Source organism: Anomaloglossus baeobatrachus, chromosome 7 (assembly GCF_048569485.1).
Source record: "Anomaloglossus baeobatrachus isolate aAnoBae1 chromosome 7, aAnoBae1.hap1, whole genome shotgun sequence".
NCBI lineage: Eukaryota > Metazoa > Chordata > Amphibia > Anura > Aromobatidae > Anomaloglossus > Anomaloglossus baeobatrachus.
In genome coordinates, this window is record NC_134359.1 from 297,073,469 (window position 1) to 297,099,665 (window position 26,197).

The window sequence follows — 26,197 nt, forward strand, 5'->3', positions numbered from 1 at the left end:
CTGGACAGGTCTAGTCCTTATCCTGTTCGTGACGCCAGATGTGAAGCCCCAAGAACGCTGTGTCGGTGCATTACCTTCAGGGACTCCACTGGCTCAGTCTGGTCACAGGTAGGAAACCTTCTTGTAGGATTATCGTGACGCCACTCTCAGAATTGCGGTCAGTGGGGACCGCCACTGCAGGTTAAGGGATGCCTGGGGCTGATGGTGGGTGCAGTTAGTTGTAATAGCCTCCTGAGAGTGAGGCAAGCCCCAGGGCCCTGTGTAGGTGTGTAGAACCACAAGGCGCAGAATAACTCCACACAAGCAGGATGTCTTTCAGGGGTTTTACTCACAGTTGATGGCAGGGTGAGTAACCCGGGCGTAGCTGGGATGAACCAGGCTGGAACCAGGTATCCTTCAGGCTGACTGATGATGGTGACTACCGACTCGCCTTCCTTAGCCCTTGGTGGTTTGGGGTAACCCCGACTTTTAGTCCCTATGGGGGTCACCCAGGGAAGTTGCTGAAGCCTCTCTCCCCTTCGTTTGGTTGCCGTTTGCTTGTCGCCTGGACCAGATCACTCCAGCTGCTTGCCTCCTGTGAACTATGGGCCCTAACTGTGGCTACGTGGCTGCGGCTTTTGGGTGTTGTGGTGTGGGCTTTGAGGGCCCCACACCGGCAGGTTTAGCGAGGAAAGGTAGATCTATCCCCGCTCCGGGATCTGCCGCCCGTTTGGGCCTGGTACTCCCTAGCAGTCTCCTTACTTCCCACTCCGTGCTCTCTCTTTAGCTGAAGATGGATTTCGGGTAGCACTCCTAGGTGACCGTTCTCCCCCGTCGGTAGCCACTGCGCGGGCGCTGTTAGACTGCAACAGCCCCAGGGGTCTGCTCTCCTCGGAGCTCCCTGGACTCTGCACTAAACCGGCTCACTGCTCCTCCTCTCCTGTTCTTGCCTACGCCACCTAGCAACCAGGCTCTCTTACCACACCCCTTGAGTGGAGATGGAGGCTTTTGGCCCCCTCCACTATTCCAGTGGAGGTGAAGGCTTTGCCCCCTCCTGGGATCCCCAGGGGTCCTCCCAAAGGTACATGTGTGAGACCTGATCACTATGCGCCTGTGTAGTCACACCTCGGTCAGCCTTCTGGATTACCTGTATTGTACTGTCCCCAGTATGGGTGCAGTACTCAGTGGTACCTGACCAGGTCAGGGGCGCCACATTTCATTGCCCTATAGGTTCAGATTTCACAGAAAATGGAATTATAGAAAATAGAAAGTGAAAGGTTTTTTGGAATTGTTGAACCTTTGTTCTGTGCAGGGAATAAGGCAATAGCATATTTGCTTTGTGAAATGTTGACTTTGTTGAGAACTTTATTTGCTTTTTTAATGATGACGAGTCAGATGATTTCGGGAATCAGGGAGTCACATTCTGGGGAGAGCGAGAAAGTACAGGAGTGATCTGTGAACTAGGAGAAATCCATGAAGACCTTCCTCTGCCTCCTGCTCCGCTGTCTGTCAGGTCAGTGCTTCCTCTACTCTATATCCATATGTAATGGCGCCATTCCATGTATATACTAGAGGTTAGTTTATCACCCTAGCACTATTGGCACAGGAGAGAATTGCTCTTTTAGCTTACAAGTGTTCATGTCACTTGTCTCTCTATTATTATCATTGGTGGTCGTTTCTCTGTCCCCATTATCATAGTGATATCTTGTCATTTTATAATTATAAAATAAAGTTTATTGTTATTTGAGACACAGTTTCCACTCATCCTTTAGTGGATTTCGTATCATCTCATAAATGTAGATGTAGAGAATAGGAGGGTAATACACGGAGGGGCTGATAACCAGAAGAAAAGCTTCAGCGCTGGAAGACTGAGAAAGTATTTACAGATCATTCAAATGGCGCCAGAATCCGTGCATGCGTGTACCGTGATCTTCGGCTCCATTATATTGAACACACTGCGGTGAAGACTGAGAAGCATCGGCGCGTGCGCAGATTTTTTTTTACATCTGTGCATGCGCCAATGCCTCTCATAGTCTTCACCGCAGTGTTTTCAATAAAATGGCGCCAAAGATCGCGGTGCGCACAATGGTGGACTCCGGCGCCATTTTAATGAAGACCTGAATACTGTGGCAATACGCGTGCACTGCCAACAACAGCAATGGCGGCACAGCGTAATATTCAAATAAAGAAAAGGGGGCAAGCCAGGAGGACGCCGGAGGAGGAATAAAAGCTAGGATCCGACCCACAAAGGCCTGTCCCCAATGCACACATCAATCAGAGTGCAGTGCATTTTTGTAATTTGATTAAAGATATTTCTGCAACCAAGCATCAGATCTTTCTATAACAGGTATGCCTGCAATCAGCATCTTACTGCCTGTATGGTGCTGCCTGCACCTCGTATAAATTAATTCACTGAAAAGGACATTAATTCAGAAAATAAAAAATCAAAAAAACTCAACAGAAAAAAAGCCACAGGTCAAAATGGCAAATGCACTCGCAGGATACAGCCGGCCCCCCATGATAAAGCTATGGGTAACACAGGTGCAGAATACCAGTGAGACAACCACTCACAGCCTACAAACTCATGGGGGGGAGGCTGCTGGTATTGCACCAGTTACACAGGTACGTGCAATGTACAGTGTCTGGCTTACAGCCTATTGATGACGCTCATACTATTAGATCAGGCGGACTGGCCGGCACTATGAAAGTGCACTAGCACACAGGACAGACACCCCAGAGGGCCCGGCTGCATCCTGCAGAAAATTGTGCAATAGAAAATGATATAAAATGATCATTAATGTGAGGTATTCGTTCATATTTTGGCCAAAATACATAAGCTCGTAACCAAAACGTCAAGGGTCGCTACGCTTACGAGTCCCTACACTATATTTGAAATAATTCACCGAAAAGGACATAAATTCAAAGAAAAAAAAAACTCACCAGAAAAAAAGCCACCAGCCAACACAGGTAAGCCAGACACTGTGTATTGCACGTACCTGTGTGACTGGCACCCTATGTAAAACCTCATTAGTGTGGATGTTTAATACATGAGTTGGTAGGCTGTGAGTGGTTGTCACGTCAGTATTCTGCACCTGTGATACCCATACCTTTATCAGGGGGCTGGCTGTATCCTGCGAGTGCATCTGCCATTTTGGCCTGTGTTGGCTGGTGGCTTTTTTTCTGGTGGGTTTTCTTTACCTCATAGCAAAATCCTGCTGGTTGGTCCTCTTTAAGGACTGGAATTGGAGAACACTGATGTACACCATGAAAACGCTAATCTGAGGGTAGGCCTGCTGAGCTGTAGGCCGTTGGTCCAGATGTAATAAGTTTATCTGTGTGTGTGTAAATAATCAAAGCATGGATGTCGTTGCATAATTATCTGTATGTCTGTATGACAATCGCATAGACGCCATTATAACTTTAAGATGTGTGATCAGGAATGTGTTAACTAAATAATCAAGCCAAAATGAACAATGAACAAAGAGGTATTTAGAATATACTAAAGGGGGCTTTACACGCTACGACATCGCTAATGCGAAGTCGTTGGGGGTCACGGAATTTGTGACGCACATCCGGCCGCATTAGCGATGCCGTTGTGTGTGACACCTATGAGCGATTTTGCATCATCACAAAAACGTGCAAAATCGCTCATCAGTGACATGGGGGTCCATTCTCAAATATCGTTACTGCAGCAGTAGCGAAGTTGTTCCTGGTTCCTGCGGCAGCACACATCGCTATGTGTGACGCCGCAGGAACGAGGAACCTCTCCTTACCTGCCTCCCGGCCGCTATGCGGAAGGAAGGAGGTGGGCGGGATGTTACGTCCCACTCATCTCCGCCCCTCCGCTTCTATTGGGCGGCGGTTCAGTGACGCAGCTGTGACGTTGCTGTGACGCTGAACAAACCGCCCCCTTAGAAAGGAAGCGGTTCTCCGGTCACAACGACGTCGCCGGGCAGGTAAGTATGTGTGACGGGTCTGGGCGATGTTGTGCGGCACGGGCAGCGATTTGCCCGTGTTGCACAACAGATGGGGGCGGGTACCCACACTAGCGATATCGCAGCGTGTAAAGCGGCCTTTAGAGAATCTGTAATCAGTTAGTTCTCACCATGTGAGATATGGGATGTGAGATGTGGGAGGTTGACTCCTCGTTCTTCCTCAGCAACGTGTTAACAAAGAAGTATTCAGTAGCTGGTTCAAACTGGTATTAAGAAGCCAGAAACAGGCTGATGACGTACTATATGGACATTGCTGGTTATCATTGACCAATCAGGGACAATGTTGAACTGAATAACTGTGTGTATTTTATAATATACGGATCAGAAAACCATTGAGCTTCTCCCAAATAGAGACATGTCTCTGTGTGGTTATTTTTTCCTCCTACATTTGTGTCGCCCAGGGATAGGGGGTACTCAGATCCGGGCCAAGGGGTCACTTTTGTAGGTGTACGTTGGCGTGACCCGGTCTGTGATCCCAGGCTCCACAGTAAAAAGGGGATTATGTACAGGGGAATTGTCCGTGACGCCACCCGTGGGTTGCGGTGATGAGATGGTCGCACTGTCGCTGCCTCTGGGGACCGTGCCCGGGACTGGTGGTGTGGGGCAGCAAGGTGGAATCCCCTCCACGGGTAGGGGAGGTGTAGTCCCGGGGCCCAATTGGGAGTTGTGGATTGGGGAGGGACGGGTGCAGTCCACGGCTTGGACCGGGTGGTGCAGGAGTACTCACAGTATAAAGCAATAACTGACACGAGTCCAGGAATTAACCAAATTGCTGGTAACTGGTGCCCACGGATGCTGTGACGACGTGTGTGTAATTCAGGTGTTGTTCTCCTGCCTGAGCTCTGTGTCTGTATCTGCTCCGTGCACAGGTCCGGACAGGGTCCCGACAGCTGGCACCGGGGGGGCCCCTACCCTCTCCCAGTCCACTTCGGGTACCCACAAGCGGCTGGCCTATTCCTGAGGCCCTTACTGCTACTCTCCCTAGCTCCCAACATAGCTGCTTCCAGACTTCTCCCCTGCTGCAGACTGCTTTTAGTTCAAACTCTGCTCTGCTCTTATTAAGCTCCTCTCGCCCCCCTCCCTTTTCCTGGGGAGGGGGTGAGTGGGGCCCTATTGGCTGGTGTGTTTCTGTGTGGGAAACTCCCCAAGGGAGAGTGAGATCTGCACCAAAAAGATAGATGCAGACCTCTGTGACACCCTGGTTTTGCCAGGACGGCACACATACATCTGCGCAGATCGATTTGAACTCCGTCTCTGTGACCCTGAAAAACCCAATTTGCGGAATTCCCTAAATTCCCAACCTTGACACTAATATTTAAAGTCATTTAAAAAGGTTATCCATTATTTTTACATTGATGGCGTATCCTTAGGATGGGTCATCAATGTCTAATTGGCCGTGGTCTAACACCCGGCAGCCCCGCCGATCAGCTCTTCTTGGTGCTGGCTCCGGCAGCAGGGAAACGGATATGCTCAGTTCCAGAGCTGCTCTGTCAACTGATACTGATTCAAATCAATAGGAGGCAGATGTGCAGTACCTGTCTATGGGCGCTATCAGAAGGCGAGGCAGCTCCAGAACTGAGCATTTCCAAACACCTACTACCGGTGGCGGCACTGAGAACAGCTGATGGGCAGGAATGCGGAGTTTCGGACATCGATGACCTCTCCTTAAAATAGGTCATCACTATAAAAGTAGTGGAAAACCTCTTTAAAATAAATAAGAAACAGCAATGAAAGGTTACTGTCCAATTAATGTCGTATTGTGTGTGCATTGACAACTTGATCATTAATGGTCTTTATCTGTTGTTATTTACAGTGTTGTCGCTGGAACTGACCGGACCATCCGTAAATGTTGCCAGGCTGGGATCTGATGCTCGGGTTCCTTGCACGTTCAAAGTGGACAAACCTCCTGTAGATCCCAATCATCTCACAATACTTTGGCAATTTCTAGATAAGGAAATTTTGAGCTATAAAATCACTGTAAAGACAACATCTCCCAGATATTCCCTGAGCACAGAGGCATTAACAATCGGGATTGCTAATCTGACTATTTCTAATGTACAAATAACTAATGGTGGAAGATACAAGTGCTCAGTGATCTACAAGTCTGAGGAGAAGAAGAATGAGGTTTGGTTGGACATTCGAGGTGAGGTATCATGACTTGACATGTCTATCCCTTTATCTTATTGAGCACTGACATCCAATAGAGTGCTTTGTATTTTGAAAACTGTAGCATTTTGAACATAGTGATACGGATAGAGACCATCTGGATATATTTATTATCTACTAACCGAAGATAGCAAGTGCCTATCACATACTTTCTATATCATTACTGTTCACTGGTGATGACTCGTACCCTACTTATTCCCAAGAGCTGGTGCAGCTCGAGAGACGTTTTGGAGACAAGACTGGGAGTTTTCAATTATTGAGTTTGTTAGTCTTAGGTAATTTGTGAAATCGAGAGGCCGGGTAAAACGGTAGACAGAGATGAGGGAGACAATGTAGTCTAGAGCAGAACTGTGGAGAGCTTTTGGGAGAGAGCGACAAGCTATATTTTGTACTATGTAGCAGATAGGTAACCAGTGCAATGACTGGCACAGAGTGGAGGCATCGGTGTAGCTGCTCTACAAAAATAAAACATTCAGGATAGATTATATATTGGTATAGAAGGAAAGAAGGTTGTGGTCAGAGAGCGGGAGAGGGGAGTTAGCAAGATCATGCACTGAGCAGAGTCGGGAGAAGACCAGGTCCAGCATATTCTTGTCCTCATGTCTACAGAGTTAGTTGCCTGTGAAAGGCTGAGAGAGATTGTAGAGACGAAAGATGAGTGGTAGATGGGGAAGCGTTTATCAACTGGGATGTTAAAGTCCCCCATGATGAGAGTGGGAATGTCACAAGATAGAAAGTGAGGAATCCAGGTAGCAAAGGGATCGAAGGAACTGATGGGGGTCGGGTGCCCAGAGGGTGATACCAAGGGCCAATCGCAGGGAGAAGGGCTGGAAAAGTCTGAGAGTGTGAACCTCAAAAGTTGGGGGAACATGTGAGGTACTGGGGTGAAGGACCTAAAAAACACATTTTGTTGAAAGCAGAAGACCAACACTCCCATCTTGTCTGTCTCAGGACTGGGGGTATGTGTAAAATTTAGTTTACCATATGAGAGAACAGCAGTGCAGGAGGTGTCCAACTTCTGGATACAAGTTTCTGTAAGAGCCAAAAGAGAATTTTGAGAATTTGAAAGAAAGAAGTTGTGGATGTAGGGGAGTTTGTAACATACAAGTCTGGCATTCCAAAGGGCACAGTTAAAGGAGATGGCATGCACTGAACGTTAATGAGGTTATCAGGGCTTCTGTGTGCAGCAGGAAAGGGGTTAAATGTATTAGTACAAGACAGTGTCACAGGTGTGTCATGGATGACAGACAATCCTGTGGTGTCTGGCTATAGAAGGTAACAGCGTTTTGCTGCGCCACTTGCTCCCTGACCTTCTAATATTTCTGCTTGGTGTATATGGTATCTTATGTATCTCCTCTGCTTGGGGTTTATACCTTTCCTTTAGAACCCTGCGGAGTTCCTCATCCTTTCAGTTTTCTTCATCAGCATTTCCCTTTGTGTCCTTAAAAATTCTCATTCCCTTCTGGTCTCTGCTGGTGAGTGGTCTAATACCTTTAACAAATCTTCAGTGCAAGCAGTCGGCTTAGATTAATGTGGAGAAACTTTGTTGTTGTTGTCATCTGGAGAAAAATTATTTGTTCACGCACCTGTTTGTATTCCATGTGTTTTCTTTAGAGCTTAGTGGTGCTCATCCGATCTGTTCCCTACATAGGCCCAATTTCAGGGTTAGCCAGGGTCAGATATCCTACTCGAGGCATAGGTGCAGAACCTGTCTAGGGTGGTGAGGGAAGCCAGGGGCCAGCGGTAGGTTTAGTCAGGAGTCATTATCTCCCCCTTCCCTAGAAACAGTTTCCCTTCCCTTTTTATTTTGGTGTTCACTTGGTACTTCCCTGTCTCTACCATGACAGGAAGATCAGAGTAAAAAAACATATCTCTTGCAACAAGTAAGCTAGATTTAACACTGCGTCCCTGCATTCCTTGTTCTTCTGCAGGGATACGCTCTGACTCACCACCGTAGCTGGGCCCTTCCACATTGCCCGGCATCCCTGCCTCTCCTCCACGTGGGTTGTCCTCCTCCTGCCTCCCGGAGTCTGTGCATGGGTCACAGCATCTCCGGAAGCACTCCTAAGGAGTGTACGTACGCCACTACTCCTATCTTAAAGGGCCAGTGCGCCACTCCCAGGAAGTACCTCCCAGCCTATTACTGAGAGGCACTGGAAATTTATGGCAAGCTCCCACTAGGGGAGTTGCCAGATCAACACCTTGGCTTAGCTAGTAAGTATCCGGTACTCCAGCTAACTAGTTATCACATCCTCTTGTCTGTCCCATCCACTCAGTCCTGTTGGTCCCTACCTGTCATTGCCAGTGTCCCTGCCTGCATGCCTTGGCCATGTGTCACGGGCGGAGGAGGGGACGCCGCGCTCTCCCACTGCTACTCGGGTCCGGCTGCTGCGGCCTGCTGCTGCTCGGTGGCTCGAGCGATGGGCCGGATCCCGGGGACTCTAGCGGCGCTCCTTGCCCGTGAGTGAAAGGGGATTTTGGGTGTGGGGATTGGTTATTGTCCGTGACGCCACCCACGGTTGTGGTGATTTGTTGACACCACCGCTGCTCGGTATGGGGATCCCGGGAAGGATGGTATGGAGCAGCCAGTTGTTGTGTTGCCCCTCCGTGGGTAGGGGTTGGTGATCCCGGGGCCCAGTGATGAGGTGGGAGATGCAGGGCCTGGTGGGCGCAGGGACGCGGGGGCAGCGCTGTGCCTTGCGGCACTGTGGTACTCACTCAGCCTGAGACGATGACACAGTTCTCGGTAAAACACACGGCTGGAAAGACGGTTCCCACGGACGGCTGCACTTGCTTTCCCCAGACGGTGACGGTCCCTCTGTCCTGCACCTAAGTTGATGTTGGTTGCGATGGGTTCCCACCGGTAACCCACTCCCCGGCTTGGATATGGGCCGGAGGAGCCCTACTTTGCCCGCAGGCGCTGGCCCTGAGAAACTGGTGCCCTGGCGGTGGCGGTGTCTCTCCGTTACGGTTGGACTGTTGCCTTCTATCGGGACTTGGTTGTTGGGAGACAGTCGTCCCCTTCACTGACGGATTTGGCAAATTATGGCGACTCCTAGCCTTGCCGGGATCCGAAAGGCCCCTGCCCTGGTGCTGACTGTCCTTTGTATACTGCTCCAGACCGCCGGGCCACTACCCGTCCGTGGTCCTTCCAGAAACCTCCGAGCAGTCACCCCTCCAGACAATCACCGCCGTCTGCTGACCTTGCTGACACTGTCCTGGCACACAGCCGGACCAACTTCAGGCTTTACTCCTGTCACTTCAGCTCTTCTCTTTAGCTTTGCTACCACTTTCTTCCACTTCACTTTCCTCACTCCACTGTTTACTCCTCCACTCTAGCACTCAGCTAGACTTCAACTCCTTCTACTTCAAGCTCTCACACTCATCTGCCTGGTTCTTCCCACCTCCAGGGCTGTGAACTCCTCGGTGGGTGGAGCCAACCGCCTGGCCCACCCCCTGGTGTGAACACCAGCTCCTGGAGGAAGGCAACAAGGATTTTGGTAGCTTTGGTGTTCCTAACTGGGGTGTAGGGTGTGGTGGTGTGATGACCTGTGACCCCTGGCTTGCCCAGGGCGTCACATTCCCACTTAGCAAAATGCAGACCGTCCGCGGGCTGCCCGTCCAACACCGGTTTTATTTTATGTAAAGTATAAAAAGGTAAACGGTAACATTTTAATGCATAACATCATCCCACAACGGGAGGCACATTTCTTAAACGTTGCAGAACGGTTTACGGTTACGGTTTCCGCTCTCTCCCACCCAAGCAACCTGGCCCTGATGCTGCCCCTAAAACCCAGGCAGCACCCCTTGACCCAAGTCCAGCACAAGTTACCCGAGCGGGATCTGTCCTTCCCCTCCAGAGGGTAGCCACCGGTTTCTGTGGTGGCTGGGCCCCAGCCTGCTCTGCTGAGGGCCCTCCCTCCAACCTGCCTCTCCGGAGGCGGCACTGCGAAAACGGTAAAACAACTTATTTACAAGCCACTAACGTTTGTGGTTGCCCTGCAAGTTCACGGGCTTGTCCATGGAAAGTTCTCCATGCAACTTTTTAAACGGTTCCCACGGGGACAATGGTGCCGGCAACGGCCGGTTGCAAATCACTGTAGACAATCTGGTGAAGCTTCGGTAATCATCTTATCATCATTTTTGCAAACAAACAAAATAACTCAGTGGTGGTCCCAACGGGGACTGCTGCAGCGGGCATCCGCTGCCCTACTCCGGGTATTCAGCTAAAGCGGATCCATCACCCTCCACCAGCACATCAAACATGCACTGACATGCCTGCTGTGACAGGGGCACCCGGTACCCATTTCCACCGGTACACGGGGTGTGGTAGACCATTGGACCTCCGACATAACGGGCACGCTCCATTGCCTCTTCCAACTCAGCAGCGGACCCGGGGCTGGGGCCGGAATCATCATCTCCTATTCCTGCGTCAGGCGGGTCACCGCCAGCTGCCGCAGCCTCCTGGCCTCCAGCATCCAGCACTTCAGCCCCTTCTGCGGTAGCACGGAGCAGCAAATCAGGCGAGCTTACACTGAGGCGCCCCATAAGTAACGGCAAGGGTGATGCATAGGCAGAGACTAGGCCGGGCCCCTCAGCCGCAGCGGCCGGTCCAGGTAGGACATAGGGACGTGGGACACCAGTCGACTCTGCTACATCCATTCCCCCTCCGTACCTCGGGGCAGTCGTAGTCAGCATCTCCACCTCGCTGGTCCACTGCTCCATCATTTGGAGGATTTGTTCCCGCTGACGCTGGTGGAACTGAATCACCCGGGCCCTCATCCAGGCCACGGTCCCGGGCTCAGGGTCTGGCACAGTCTCTACTGGGACTTCTGGCACCACGCTGTTAAGGGGCCGCGGTTCTAGCGGTTCCCCCTGGTGTACTTCAGGGACGTCCCGGACATCTGCAGCCGGCTGGTCCGCCGGAGCGGCTGGGCAGGGTATCGCTACCGGTTGGGCAGGTAGCGGGCCTAATGGCGGAACGGCAGCAGCTATCACGGGTAGCGGGGAGAGAGGCAGGGTGAGCGGAAGCCGGCCGGGCCCCTCAGCTCCAATGGCCGATCCCTCAGGAATACAGGGGCGTGGGTCGCTTACCCGCTCCTCCAAATCCTCTTCTACCTCGCGTCTCCACATAGCAGCCACCACATCCGCTATGTCGGTCTCCCACTCCTCCAGGAGGAGTTGCATCTGGGCCTGCAGACGATTACTCAGCGGGACGGTCCGGTCCCTCAACCACGTCGCCGTGCCGGGCGCGGGGGCTTCCTCGTTGAGAGTTGGGTTGTACATCTTGGCAATCGTGCCTTCCAGGAACCCAGTATTGCTGCAGAGTCCTGGCGTCTCTGCTTTTATAGCTGCGTTCACATGCAGCCAACCGCCATCGCGTCCCCCTTAGCTTCTTTCCGGCCCCTCCTCTATTGGGGCGGGGTTTTGGCCTTCACGCCTCTGCTACTCGAGAAGACGCTCGAGCGGGAACTTTTCGCGCCAAAGATGGCGACTTCTGAAATTTTTCAGCCGGATACCTCCGGCGGTCACAAGGCGCACCTCTACCCAACGGCAGAGCGGTAAGATCCTGTTCGTGACGCCAACTTGTCGCGGGCGGAGGAGGGGACGCCGCGCTCTCCCACTGCTACTCGGGTCCGGCTGCCGCGGCTGCTGCGGCCTGCTGCTGCTCGGTGGCTCGAGCGATGGGCCGGATCCCGGGGACTCTAGCGGCGCTCCTCGCCCATGAGTGAAAGGGGATTTTGGGTGTGGGGATTGGTTATTGTCCGTGACGCCACCCACGGTTGTGGTGATTTGTTGACACCACCGCTGCTCGGTATGGGGATCCCGGGAAGGATGGTATGGAGCAGCCAGTTGTTGTGTTGCCCCTCCGTGGCTAGGGGTTGGTGATCCCGGGGCCCAGTGATGAGGTGGGAGATGCAGGGCCTGGTGGGCGCAGGGACGCGGGGGCAGCGCTGTGCCTTGCGGCACTGTGGTACTCACTCAGCCTGAGACGATGACAGAGTTCTCGGTAAAACACACGGCTGGAAAGCCGTGTTCCCACGGACGGCTGCACTTGCTTTTCCCCAGTAGTTGACGGTGACGGTCCCTTTTCCTGCACCTAAGATGATGATGGTTGCGATGGGTTCCCACCGGTAACCCGCTCCCCGGCTTGGATATGGGCCGGAGGAGCCCTACTTTGACCGCAGGCGCTGGCCCTGAGAAACTGGTGCCCTGGCGGTGGCGGTGTCTCTCCGTTACGGTTGGACTGTTGCCTTCTATCGGGACTTGGTTGTTGGGAGACAGTCGTCCCCTTCACTGACGGATTTGGCAAATTATGGCGACTCCTAGCCTTGCCGGGATCCGAAAGGCCACTGCCCTGGTGCTGACTGTCCTTTGTATACTGCTCCAGACCGCCGGGCCACTACCCGTCCGCGGTCCTTCCAGAAACCTCCGAGCAGTCACCCCTCCAGACAATCACCGCCGTCTGCTGACCTTGCTGACACTGTCCTGGCACACAGCCGGACCAACTTCAGGCTTTACTCCTGTCACTTCAGCTCTTCTCTTTAGCTTTGCTACCACTTTCTTCCACTTCACTTCACTTTCCTCACTCCACTGTTTACTCCTCCACTCTAGCACTCAGCTAGACTTCAACTCCTTCTACTTCAAGCTCTCACACTCATCTGCCTGGTTCTTCCCGCCTCCAGGGCTGTGAACTCCTCAGTGGGCGGAGCCAACCGCCTGACCCACCCCCTGGTGTGAACACCAGCTCCTGGAGGAAGGCAACAAGGATTTTGGTAGCTTTGGTGTTCCTAACTGGGGTGTAGGGTGTGGTGGTGTATTGACCTGTGACCCCTGGCTTGCCCAGGGCGTCACACATGCCTCCAGCTTCAACTATCCCGGTGGCCCTTGCCACCCCAGAAAGTGTGCCTGTCCATCCCAGATGTGCCTCCAGCCTCACCTACCTCGATGGTCCTCTCCAGACTGGGGACTGTGCTCGTCTATCCTGGCTATGCCTCCAGCCTAAGCTGCCCTGTTGGCCCAAACCACAACAGAGACTGTGCTCGTCTATCCCGGCTGTGCCTTCAGCCTCAACTACTTTGGTGGCCCTAGCCACACCAGGAACTGTGCCTGTCAGCCTTGGCCGTGCCTCCTGCCTCAGCTACCCCAGTGGCCCATGCCACACCAGAGACTGTGCCCATCCGTCCTGGCTGTTCCACCAGCCTTAGTCATCACCGTGGCTCTTGTCACACCAGAGCCTGTGCCTGCCTGCCCTGGCCGTGCCATCTGCCTCTGCTACCTTCCTGGTCCCTGTTTACACTTGAGACTCAGCCCTGTCTTCTCCAGTGTCTGCCCCTGCCCTGGGGTCGGCTGCCACAGTCCCAGTCCCCGCCCTGGGAGTAGCACCTGGCATCCGAATCGCAGTGGGCGCTGAGTCCAGCCCTCCCACTAAAAGTGTAGGGCCGGGGTCCCCCTGTGGTCTAGTGGTTCTACTTTTGCTTACCACAGTACCATCCATGGCGGCGAGCATGACACTAGAGAATGAAAAGATGGTTTAGCGATTTGTGAGAGTGTCTCTTGTGTTATATGGTGGGAGTGGACAGATTTGAGTGTTCTAAGAATGTCAGAAGAGCATGAGAGCCGTACACAGGAGCACTGGAGGACACAGATAGAAGAGGGCCCCTGTGCAAGAACAGTATATAAGCCCTTTTCAGTCCAATAACTCATCACAATGTACAGTTTTACTAGGTCAGGGGTCTCAAACACGCGGCCCCTCAGGATGCTTCGTGCGGCCCCCAGGCCCGTGCCCCTGGTCACTATCGCGGCAGGTGCAGGGGCCGCAGCCACTGTCTGCACTTTATGTCAGATGAATGTGTTGCTAGTGCTGCGCTCTCGCGCCGGCAATACAATCATCTCATATAAATCAGTGACAGTGACACTGCAGCTGCCGCGATAGTGACCGGGGGCACGGGCCTGGGGCCGCACGAAGCAGAGATGAGGCAGCGGAGGGAGCGCGGGACAGGTGAGAAGAATGGTGTGTGTGTGTGGGTGTGTGTGTGTGTGTTGGACGTTAGCGACCTATGACGTACTGGGTACGTTATGGCTCCATGGTACTTAAGGACCCATGACGTACCTGGTATGTCATGGCGAAATCGCAGCCCCGGTGGCTGCGATCGCTGCAAATACCTTAGATTCGGGGAGGAGGGGACCTCAGGAGGGGTGGTGTCTCCTCCCCGGACCTACGGAAGCTGTGATTGGCTGACGAACGCCGCTCAGCCAATCACAGCCACTAATGTTTCAGCCATTAAAAATCGCTGAAACATTGAAATCCAGACAAGATCAGTGCAGCTGTAGCCCTGATCATTGGCTGGAGCTGGATGACTTGTGTTTCACCCGCCCCCTCTAGAGCCGGAGACCGCCCCCTCAGCTTCACTCCGGCGTCTGTGGAAGGTGAGGGGAGCTGCTGACCCATTACTACAGGATGGGGACAAAGTGCGCACATTACTATGGGATGGGGATAAGGCTGGGGACATTACTATAGGATGGGGGACATTACTATAGGATTGGGACATTACAAGGATGGACACAATACTATTGGATGGGGACATTATTACTATAGTATGGGGACATTACTATAGGATAGGGACTAGGATGGGCACATTACTATAGGATAGGGATTAGGATGGGCACATGACTATAGAATGGGGACAAGGTGGGCACATGACTATAGGATGGGGACTAGGATGGGCACATTACTATAGGATGGGGACTAAGATGGGCACAGTACTATAGGATGGGGACTAGGATGGGCACATTACTATAGGATGGGGACTAGGATAGGCACAGTACTATAGGATGGGGACATTACTACAGGATGGGGACAAGGTGGGCACATTACTGTAGGATAGGGACATTACTACAAGGGGACAAGGATGGGAAACATTTCTATAGAATAGGGATAATGCTGGGGACATTACTAAAGGATGGGCACATTACTATAGAATGGGGACAGTACTATAAAATGGGGACATTGCTACAAGGGGACAAGGATGGGGAACATTACTATAAGATGGGGACAAGGATGGACACATTACTATAGATTGGGGACATTACTATGGAATGGGGACAAGGATGAACACATTATTATAACATGGGGACAAGGATGAACACATTACTACAAAATGGGGACAAGGATGGGCAACATTACTTTAGGATGAGGACTAGGGTGGGCACATTACTGAGGGATGGAGCACAATACTACAAGGGGACAAGGATAGGCACGTTACAACAATATGGGGAACATTACTATAAGATGTTGGTCAAAATTTCTATATAGTGCTAATTGTAAGACTATTAGTTACAAGAAAGGGATAAAATGTAAAAAAAAAAATGTTTATATTTAAACACAGAATGTGCACGTTTGCTATAATGAACAAGTGAAAATGTTCAAAATCAGTGATCCCAAGGTGTGTAAAAAACAATAAAATATATTATATATGGTACCAATAAAAATGTCACTTTGTCTTGCAAAGAATGCGGCCCCTCAAATTATTTTTTTTCCTCTGTGCGGCCCATACACCCAGCCGAGTTTGAGACCCCTGTACTAGGTACTGTATATACTGTAGGTAGAAATGGGCTCCTCAACCTCAGAGACAACATCTGCACAAGTCCCTTCCCCGTAGCTAGGCCTCAATTTATACGGAAGATTGTGCTTGGATCTTGGTCTGATTGAACTCAATGACAATTAATCAACTGACTTCAGACAGTAGGAGTCAATAAAATGCAAATATGCATTTGGGAACTGATAAAAGAAAATGAACATGTACAATTATTTAAGACTTGTGAAGATTCAGGCATCACAAGTGCGTTATAGATTACATGAAAAGTATCTGGCATGTCCTTAATACTCCTCATTGAAAGGACACTCATTACACTGCTATATATAACCTCCATAATACTGCAACTTATTTGCAAATTAGTACCAATAGGAAAGAGGTTTAAAGAATAGATCAGTTATGTATTAAGATAAGGAACATTTCTAAGCGTAATAGTTAGCATTCATCAAGACTGGCGTGTCTATGTAACTTTTAGGATGGGCCAGAAGGATGGACAAGACCAAGATGGTGCTGGCTAGTAGCTATGAGTTATTGCTGAAGAGCCAACTTAGATTTTGAGGACAGCAGGGGCAGACGGTAGAGGATAGACTTGGACTGTCGTTTATACATTTTTCTCAGGATCTTTATGTTACTCTTGCAGTAGACCTGAAAAAAACTGAAATAAACTCCATGCACCATCTTTTGTATCAACCATCCAACATTAGGACCTGACTCTTCATATACAGTCACCTATGTCCATACATTAATAATGTTTTGTTCTTGCCTTTCTCAGCTCCTCCGCAGGTGGCCATCACACGTAGAACTGTCATAGTGAATGCAGAGAGTGTCCTGCGCTGCTCCGCCACCGGATTCTTCCCTATAGACATTGAGGTTAAATGGTTCAGGGGCTCAGAGAGGCTGAGTAATGTTACTTTAGATCAACCCCAGAGGAACCCGGACAGAACCTATAGTGTGAACAGCACCGTGACCATCACCCCCACTGAGGAGGACAGAGAGCGGATCTTCTCATGTAGAGTCCAACATATGTATCTACAGGAACCGCTCCAGGTAGACTTCCAGCTGGTGTATCAGGGTAAGGTACTATGAATATGTCATCCCCAGATGTTTTATTGACTTTTATTTTGTATATCCATCCTTTATTGCATTTCATCAAGAATTGCAATGACTGCTAGTTAGATACAAGTTCCACCTCTGGATCCATCATCTACCAAAGAAGAAGGCTTGTCCCACGTTTGGCCACTTATCACTAAGGCTACTTTCACACTTGCGTTGGACGGCTTCCGTTGCTATCCGCAGCCTTGAGGAATTACGGTAACCGTTATACTCCTCATAGACTTCTATTAGCTACGGATAGCAACAGATGGTCTTGCGTTGCATCCGCTGCACGACGCAGCGTCGTTATTTTGACGCTGTGTCGGGCGGAAGGAACGCTGCATGTAGCGTTTTTCGTGTTGTTAAAATAGCGCACCATGACGGATTCCGTTGGAATCCACCACGGTGTCTAATGATTGTCTATGGTGGCGGTTTCCGCCGCTATGCGCTAAGTGGCGGAATCCGCTGACGGATTTCGTCACGTTCTACTGCACATGCTCAGCATGTCCAGCAGAACGATCGAAATCATTTACAATCACTCCTGGTCTCTGTCCCCCCTCTCCCTCCCTCTCCCCTCCTCTCTCATACTCACTACTCACCGATCACGGGCGCGACGCTGCACAGCTGTCACACTGCTCCGGCGGCTTTTCCTCTTTTGAAAAAGCCGGCCGCCCATTATTCAATCTCGTATTCCCTGCTTTCCCCGCCCACCGGCGCCTATGATTGGTTGCAGCCAGACCCGCCCCCACGCTGACTGACAGCTGTCTCACTGCAACCAATCACAGCCACCAGTGGGCGTGTCTATATCGTGCAGTACAATAAATAAATAAATAATTTTAAAAAAATGGCGTGCGGTCCCCCCCAATTTGGATACCAGCCAGGGTAAAGCCACACGGCTGAAGGCTGGTATTCTCAGGATGGGGAGCTCCACGTTATGGGGAGACCCCAGCCTAACAATATCAGCCAGCAGCCGCCTGGAATTGCCGCAACCATTAGATGCGACAGTCCCGGGACTTTACCGGCTCATCCCGAATTGCCCTGGTGCGGTGGCAAACGGGGTAATAAGGAGTTAATGGCATCAGCCCATAGCTGCCACTAAGTCCTAGGTTAATCATGGCAGGCGTCTTCCTGAGATACCTGAAGGCTGGTAGTGATCCACCTGACACGAAGAGAAAGAGAGCCCCAGCAGACGGCCCGGCCCAGGAGGAGATGCCTGGTTAGGAGGGGCCGGTAGTGATAGTTCCGGCCCCGATACAGAACCGGTCTAGGAGTCCGAGGAGGCGGGTGCGAGCTGTGCCAGCGACAGTGCGCCAGCGGCTTTCTATGTCCCGCGTGATGGTGGGGATGGATACCGAGCGGCCCCCTCCCACCGGGCCTGCTACCAGATGTTTGCAATGTTGGCAGCAGAGGGCGAGACAACTTCGGAGGAGGAGGTGGAAGTGGACTAGGCAGCGGTTCTTCCGTTGCACCGTTGTTCCCCGTTGGGACCGTCAGTACCGTTAATTACCGTTATGAAAGAATGAAAAATAATCAACCGTGTACTTACTTGATTCTGACCGTGATTGGCCCGGCCGTTGCCGGCAAGTTGTCCCCGGAGGGACCCTTTGTGTACCGTTTGCATGAGAGACTGTTCATGGACATGCCTGAGAACTTGCAGGGCACCCACGAACTTGTGGGATTGTAAATAAGTTGATGGAGACCGTTGCTGCCCCGGAAAGGCAGATTTGGAGGATGGGCCTGGAGGAAAGGGATGGCCCAGGCCCACCACCACCGCAACCGGTGGCGATCCTCCGGAGGTTAGGGGTCCCCCTTGGACGTGGGGTCCCCTGACATGTCAGCCGGGCGCGAGTTACCGTGCCTGTTCCCGCTCAGGTGACCTGGACTGTGGGTAAAGGGGTGCTGCCTATTTCTTAGGGGCAGCATCAAGGCTAGGTTGCTTGGGTGGGAGAGCGGAAGCCATCCGTTGTTAATAAAAAAATGTTTTACATGTATATTACCGTTAGTAACGTTAAAGAAAGTGCCTCTGGTAAGGCAAGATGTTTAAAATGTTTTATATCTTTGCAGTTTACAAAAAGCAAAAATAAACCCGGTGATGGACGGTAGCCCGCGGACTTTCTGCATTTAACCAAGGGGGAATGTGGCGCCCTGGACTAGCCAGGTCGTCACAGGTACTGCAACAACACACCCCACACCCCGAGACAGACACAACAGTCAGACACAAAATCCTTGTTGCCTCCCTCCAGGGTCTGAAGTCCACACCAGGTGGGGTGGAGCCATGCGGTTGGCCCCACCCACTGAGGAGTTCACAGGCCTGGAGGCGGGAAGCAGAGGGCAGTTCAGTTCAGTGCAGTCCAGAGTAGCAGTGGAGGAGTCGAGTTGTGAGCAGTGAAAGTGACAGGAGCTACTGCAAGTGTCTGGGTTGGAGCCCCGGCACTGACAGCAAGGTTGGCAGGCGGTAGTGGCCTTCTGTAGGAGAGGCGAATCGACGCGGAACCGTAGGACCGGGGTCGGGCGGTGGCCCGCCGGTACCGAACCGGGGAGCAAAGTGAAGCCAGCACACACAGGCAGGGCCTGCGGACCCCGACTAGGCTTGGAGCCACCGTTAAAAGTCAAATCCGTTAGTGACCGGAACCCCAGGGGTTTCCTAGCACCCAAGACCCGATAGAAGGCAACCGTCCAACCAACATAGGAAATACAGCTACCGCCAGAGCTAGGAATCCAAGGGCCAGCGCCTGCAGGCAAACAGGGCTCCTCTGGTACCAGTACGCCGGGGAGCGGGCTACCGTTGGGAAGCCATTGGAGCCGAACACAGACACAGGTGCAGGGAAAGACAGCCGCCATCAACTGTCCGGGAGGAGCCACAGCAGCCGGCTGCGGGATCCGTCCATCCAGCCGTTTTGGTTTACCAGAGACTCTGTCATTGATTGTTTGAGTGAGTACACTAGTGCCATCCGGCACTGCGCCGCGCTGTCCCCGCGACCCTGCACCTCACAGGCCCTGCAACCCCGTCACCTCACCGGGCCCCGGGACCACCAGCCCCTACTCACGGAGGAGGAAAACATCTCAGCTGCTCCATAACAACACTCCCCGTCACCAGCAGCGGTGGTGCCCACCTTCACCATAAACCGTGGGTGGCGTCACGGACTCAATCCACAAACCACAACAATTCCCCTTTTCACTCACGGGCGCGGAACGCAGCTCGAGTCCCCGGATCCGGCCCACCGCTCGAGCCATCGAGCAGCAGCAGCCGGAGCCGAGCGCCAGCAGCGGTAGCCGAGCAGCGCGCCCCCGCCGCCCGCGACACTCTCACCAGGACCCCATGTGTCTGGTGCCAGGATATGACCCAGAGAGTTGAAATTACTCCTTCAGGGGCTTCACCTTACACAGGTGTGGTATCTCTCTTCGACTCTTGTGGACTCTTCAGTCCTTTCTTCCCTGTCTCCCCTTTTTGTTCCCCAGTGCTCCACCCCACTAATCCTTTCCTGCCTAGCAGCATCAGGGAAGTGGCAGAGCTCTCCGTGGCCATCTTGTGGCCATTTACCATAACACACATAAAGCAATACTAAATACACCGAACAGGAAATACAATCGGTCTGCAGGTCTGGAGTGGACTGAGCGCTGCACCCCCTTTACACCCACCACAGATAAAGCATAAGGCTACATGCTGCAGCCCCCAGCCGTACACTTATCTTGGCTGTGTATTAAAATAAGAGGAACCGCGTGCAGCATTTTAAAAAATTATTTAAATAAATAATTGAAAAACCAGCATGCGGTCCCCCCCCCAATTTTGATATCCAGCCATGATAAAGCCCAACAGCTGGGGGCTGGTATTCTTAGGCTGAGGAGACCCATGCCTATTGGGCCCCCCAGCCTAAAAATAGCAGCTTGCAGCTGCCCAGGATTGCCGCATCCAGTAGATGCGATAATCCTGGCACTTTAACCGGCTCTTCCCAATTGCCCTGGTGTGGTGGTAATTGAGATAATAAGGGGTTAATAACAGCCCACAGCTGCAACTAAGCCCTAGATTAGTAATGGGAGGCTTCTATGAGAACCCTATTACTAATCTGTAAGTGAAAAGAAAAACACTGAAAAAATCCTGTGTTTGAAATAAAATACTAAAAACACCATCTTTCACCAGTTTATTAACCCCGAATCCACACTAACTGAAACCTATCACATACGCTGGGACTGCCGGTGGGTGGGGAAAGCAGTGAATGAACATGAAAGTAAATGAACAGCCCCGGAAGAAGAGTGAGCGACTGTGGGAACAGTTACAGATGTACTGGAGACTCAATAAGTATAGCATGCTTGCTCCAATCCTCCTATCCCTTCCACCACCATTTTTAAGCACCCCCATAGACTTTTATATGGGGACTGGTATTTGGCCCAGTATCCAGGATCAATTCGGTGCTAGATCCAATTTTTTTTTAAGTCTGCTTAGTCACGCCGATCCCAGATATCTGCGATTCTGCCCATCACTAGTTAGGAAGGGTATTAACACGTTAATAAATACATAGTGGTGGTTTAGTAGAACCTAGGCAAACTGTGAAGTTCAACATGGACTTTAGATAGAATAAAAACAAACAATTTATTTATGAAAGAACCGGATTAAAATAAAAATGCGACCTACAATGTGACGAGTTCTGTGACAGTCACCCCGACTCCAGAGGCCAAGACCTTATCCTGCACGGTCCACCATGCCTCCCTCCATCAGCCTCTACAGGAGGACCTATTCCTCGTCTATGAAGGAACTGATGATGGCGGCGACTCTCCATGTTGTGATTTCTTTTGTGCTCACAGTGTTGTATAATTTTCCTGAAGAAAGAAATAGTGGAATGAGCTGTAGTTTTATCTGTGTTGTGGCTTTCAGCCTTGTATAATATACGAGGGGCTGCTGATAAGTCTTTGGCTTTACCCAAAAAGAAACGAGATAGGATGATGAAACTTTACATTTATTCCACATACTCTCCACTGATGACAACACGCTTCTTACATCGGTATTCCAAGTTCTGTAAACCTAGCAAAAAGAAGAATTTCAGTTGTGCCTCAAACCAGGCATCTGTACCAGCCATGGCATCAGAAATGGTGTGAAATTTGGTACCCTCGAGGTGTTTCTTCAGGTTTGGAAACAGATGATAGTTGGAGGGAGCTAGTTCTGGTGAATAAGGTGGGTGGTCAATCAGCTGGAAGCCTAGCTCTACCAGGTTTGCCGTGTTTGCTTGTGCAGTGTGAGAGGAGGCGTTGTCTTGCAGAAATAAGATTCCTTTGGACAGCTTGTCGTGCCTTTTGGCCTTCAGAGCTGCCTTCAATCGGTTCAAAATTTCGATGTAATACCTTGCATTGATGGTGGAACCCTTTTGAAGGTAGTCCACTAGCAGCACGCCCTCCTTAAACCCAGAACACAGACGCCATCATCTTCGTGGCTGATTTTTGCATCCTGAACTTTTTTGGATGAGGAGAACCACTGTGCCTCCACTCTTGACTGCTCCTTGTTTTCAGGGTCATACAAATAAATCAAGGTCTCATCCATAGTGACCAGTGGATCCAGGAAGTTCTTATCAGTCCGGGAACACTGACAAATGGACTGGGAAGTTTTCACTCGCTGCTTCTCTGATCTGTTGTCAGACATTTGGAGACCCACTTTGCTGATCGCTTCCTCATGTCCAAATGTTCATGGATAATGACACAAACACATTCACGGGAAATCCCCATGATGTCTGCTATTGCTTTAGCTGAAATTTGTGGATTCTCCAGTATGAGGTTGTGCACAGCATCGACGATCTCCGGAACAACAACCACTCTCGGGCGTCCAGGACATTCCTCATCATTGGTGTCAAATTTAACAACCCAGTTCCTAACTGTGGAATATAAAGGGTATTGATCCCCCAATGTCTGCGACATATCACCATGAATATCCTTTGTGGACTTTCCTTTCAGAAACAAGAATTTTATCCCTCGTCTTCTCTCAATTGCTGTGAATATCGCATTAGACTCTGCCACTTTGTTTTCCCGCATGCGTAGAACACTGTTGCCATAAGCAACAAACAGAAAATTTTGACTTCATATATTAGACACATAAGGCTTTCATGTGATGTAACTTTCGTTACCATAGAAACAAAAAAACATCACAAAGCCAAAGACTTATCAGGAGCCCATCGTAGATGAGATGGATAATATAATGAGGGTTTCTTAATGATGAGATAGTCCTTCTTCTCCACCCTTCAGAATCTTCTTCCATTTCTACAGACAGAAGCTCGGCCGGGATCATCGCTGCCTGTTCTGTCTCTGTGATTATACTGATGATTGTCATCATCACTGCTGTTCTGTGGAGGAGACGAAAACTGAGGAAGAGTCAAGGTAATAATTACATTACAATGTGTTATGACTTAAAACATAAGTTAAAGCAATATTCCAACATTGTAATATTCTGTGACAGATATCACACCACTGTCAGGAGGAGACATTGTGGCTCCTCCTAAGCTGATTGCTGGAGAGAAGGCCGTCCTGTACTGCACAGTGGATAACGCCCCCGAGGATCTGTGGATGAATTGGTTGATAAGAAGAGCTGGAGAGGAGCAGGAGATCCAGATGTCCCAGATGAGACGATATTCAGAACAGGAGAAAAGTTTACAGGATAAGTCCTATGTGGTCAAATCACAGCGGGAGGGACATCCCTATCCATCATCACTGAGCTTCATCCCCCATATGGAGAGACATAAAGACGAGAACTTCATCTGTAGAGGGGTCTCCGGTCAACATAAGGACAAGAAGTTTCCTTGTAAAACTATTTATGGTGAGATATCCTGCTACTTTGTCAACTTACTTTACTTGAGTTTGGAGGCAGATAATAGGTAGAAAAAAAAGTGTTGGCTTAACCGGTAAGCTATATCCTCTCCTTAGAAAATAAACTTAAAGGGAACCTAACACCAGGTGTTTCCCTTCTAACCTGTGGCCACCACCAGTGAGCTTCCTTCTTCTTCTGAGCCCCGTGTGGATGATGCGTCCTACGTCATCCACACAGGCCGGTATTGTGATCCTGCACAGGTGCACTTTGAGCTACGCTGCTTAAGCCAGATCAAAATACTGTAACTCGCAGGCACAGGGAAAGGTCAAAGACCTCTTTTCTTACCTCCCTTCTTTTCCCCTCTCACCCCCTTTTTTGTTTTTCTAACACCATTCCTATCCCTTCCTGAAACCATGACCCCCCCATGTTTTATTCCCACTCTCCATATCACTACACACTCCATCTTCCCTATTCCTCCCTTGTCTTCTGTCTCCACCCTCTTCATCTACACCCCCAGTCTACAACCATCATAAACAGCCTACTTTTTCTTTTTTTTCTTTTATTATTTAATTTTTAGCAGTATTCCTATCCCACGCTACAACCAACTCCCCCACTTTGATGCTGAGTCGCCCTTTTATCTAACACACCTGCATATTTTACAATGTCCTCACAGCAAATACTATTGTTTTTATTAGCCTTTCACTTCCTAATCAAATGCATCTTAGTTCACTAAGTCAATTAGTCAGGTTGCCACTCATTATAATCTGTGTATATATACAATTTACAGGTCTGCGGACACTCATTCCCCAAAGAAAAATGATGGACCCTTCGAAACACATTGGAAGAATTTCGTGTCTTCCAGGCAACTCCATGACGTCACCCATCCACGCCAGTCTTAGGCAACGCCTCTCATCAGAGAGTCCTCAGTTCGAGGCAAGAGGCTGGACGTGTTATTCCCGATCTGCCCCACTATAGCTTCTACACCCCCACAGTTGAAGCGCACTGTACCCCCACGGACATCAGCAGGACAAAGACTACTCAAACCCAACAGACCCATAACTAATCGTCCCATGTAATTAAAAACCAGACCCAGGTATATAAAACAGAACTCTCTTTATTTGGAGATTTATTAACCAAATCTCAACTTTTAGTGGATGTTGGTTGGTCAGAGCATAAAATCTCAAAATAAAATCACTGAAATGAACCACAGTAAACCAGGACAAATCATTGTGCCTCAGCTGGACTCCTGGCACATGTAGCTTTTGTACCAAAAAACTATCAGCATTGTTGTATTGACCGCTGCTGTGACTTAATACATTATGAAAGCCAAAACCAGTATAAATCGTTGTGTTACAGCTGGACTCCCGGCGCAGGTAAGCTTTTGTACCAAAAACCATCAATGCTGACAGAGAGAGGGAGGGTGGGACAGATGCCTCCGGGTCCCACAAAGTGGGGAGAGACCAGAAGAGGCAGGGAAAAGGTTTATAAAGGAGGGAAGCAGGAGGAGGAGAACAGAATCATTGGCTGCAATGAAACAGGGAGGAGGGAGAAATTACATGGGATAACCGGATTAACCCCTTATTAAGGGGCACATGAGGCAGGGGGCACTCAGTAAAATACTGGAATGCCCCAAAGACTGCTGAGACACAATAAACCCATAACTGCTCAATCCATGTACAGTCCCTGACAAAAGTTATGTCGCTTATCCATATTATGTAAATAAAAGCTTATAACCAGACTTTAAATTCATCCATTGGTTTTATAAATTACTCTTTTGAAAGCTGAAACCCTCCCAAATTTGGTTTAGGTTATGAAAATAAAGTTGGTGCAAAGCTGAAATATTGATCATTTAATGAACACAGAAAGGTCAGATTTTGGCAAGACAAAAGTTTTGTCGCCCACAGAAAATAACGTGAAATTCAAACAAATAATTAACTTCTAATACAAAGATATGTTAAGTGTCGGAAGAAGGTAGGCCACACAAGAGGGTTTCAGTGCAACTGGTTCTTTACTCACTTTCTGGTGGTAACTGGTCACCCAAGGCCGGCTGGTTTCACCTTCAGGTCCCTTTAGTCCCAGTGCCGGTTTAGTGACCTGGTGGCTTCTTCCCCTGCACCTGTCTTTTGGTTGGTGGGTCTCCGTGGTGTAGAACAGCTTGGGGTCCCCTCCTGGATGTCTTCTACAGCAGTCCATATGACGGTAGTGTAGCGCCCCTGGGACCATCAGGATGCTACAAGATTATACATCTCCACAAGGATGCAGGGTCTACCCCCTTAGGGACCCAGAACCCCAGTGCCGGTAACACCAACAGCCCAGGTAATCCCAGTCACCCCAACAAATCCCCTATAGAATGGTACCCAGCTAGGGTGGGACCAATGCATGGCCGCCTAGAGGTGGAGCCAATCCAGTCCACTAGTTGACCAGGAAGGAGGAGCAGACTTTGGAGAGTAGTCAGAAGAGAACAGAGTTAACGGTGGGAGTGTGGAGAGGTGACTGAGCAATGTCCTGACTTGGGTTGACGGTGACCTGGTACCCAGGAGATGGAGCTGCCGGTGGAGTACGGTGGAGTACTCCCGGAGCTACTC

The 26,197-nt window shown here is 50.3% G+C and overlaps 1 protein-coding gene across 1 annotated transcript; it reads left to right on the top strand.

The window, feature by feature from the left end:
- Positions 1-1,411: 1,411 nt before the first annotated feature.
- Positions 1,412-25,399, top strand: LOC142246479 (natural cytotoxicity triggering receptor 3 ligand 1-like). Its single transcript, XM_075319541.1, has 6 exons — positions 1,412-1,492; positions 5,788-6,117; positions 16,509-16,808; positions 23,075-23,185; positions 23,265-23,621; positions 24,400-25,399. Exons 1-6 carry the CDS (start codon positions 1,453-1,455, stop codon positions 24,585-24,587), a joined length of 1,326 nt encoding a protein of 441 aa, XP_075175656.1. The 5' UTR covers positions 1,412-1,452; the 3' UTR covers positions 24,588-25,399.
- Positions 25,400-26,197: the final 798 nt, after the last annotated feature.

Bases quoted from the DNA above. Each gene is read 5' to 3' on its own strand.
- LOC142246479 (XM_075319541.1), top strand. From the start codon at position 1,453: ATGAAGACCTTCCTCTGCCTCCTGCTCCGCTGTCTGTCAG. The intron at 1,493-5,787 runs GTCAGTGCTTCC...TGTTATTTACAG, and splicing joins CCTGCTCCGCTGTCTGTCAG to TGTTGTCGCTGGAACTGACC. The intron at 23,186-23,264 runs GTAATAATTACA...ATTCTGTGACAG, and splicing joins AAAACTGAGGAAGAGTCAAG to ATATCACACCACTGTCAGGA.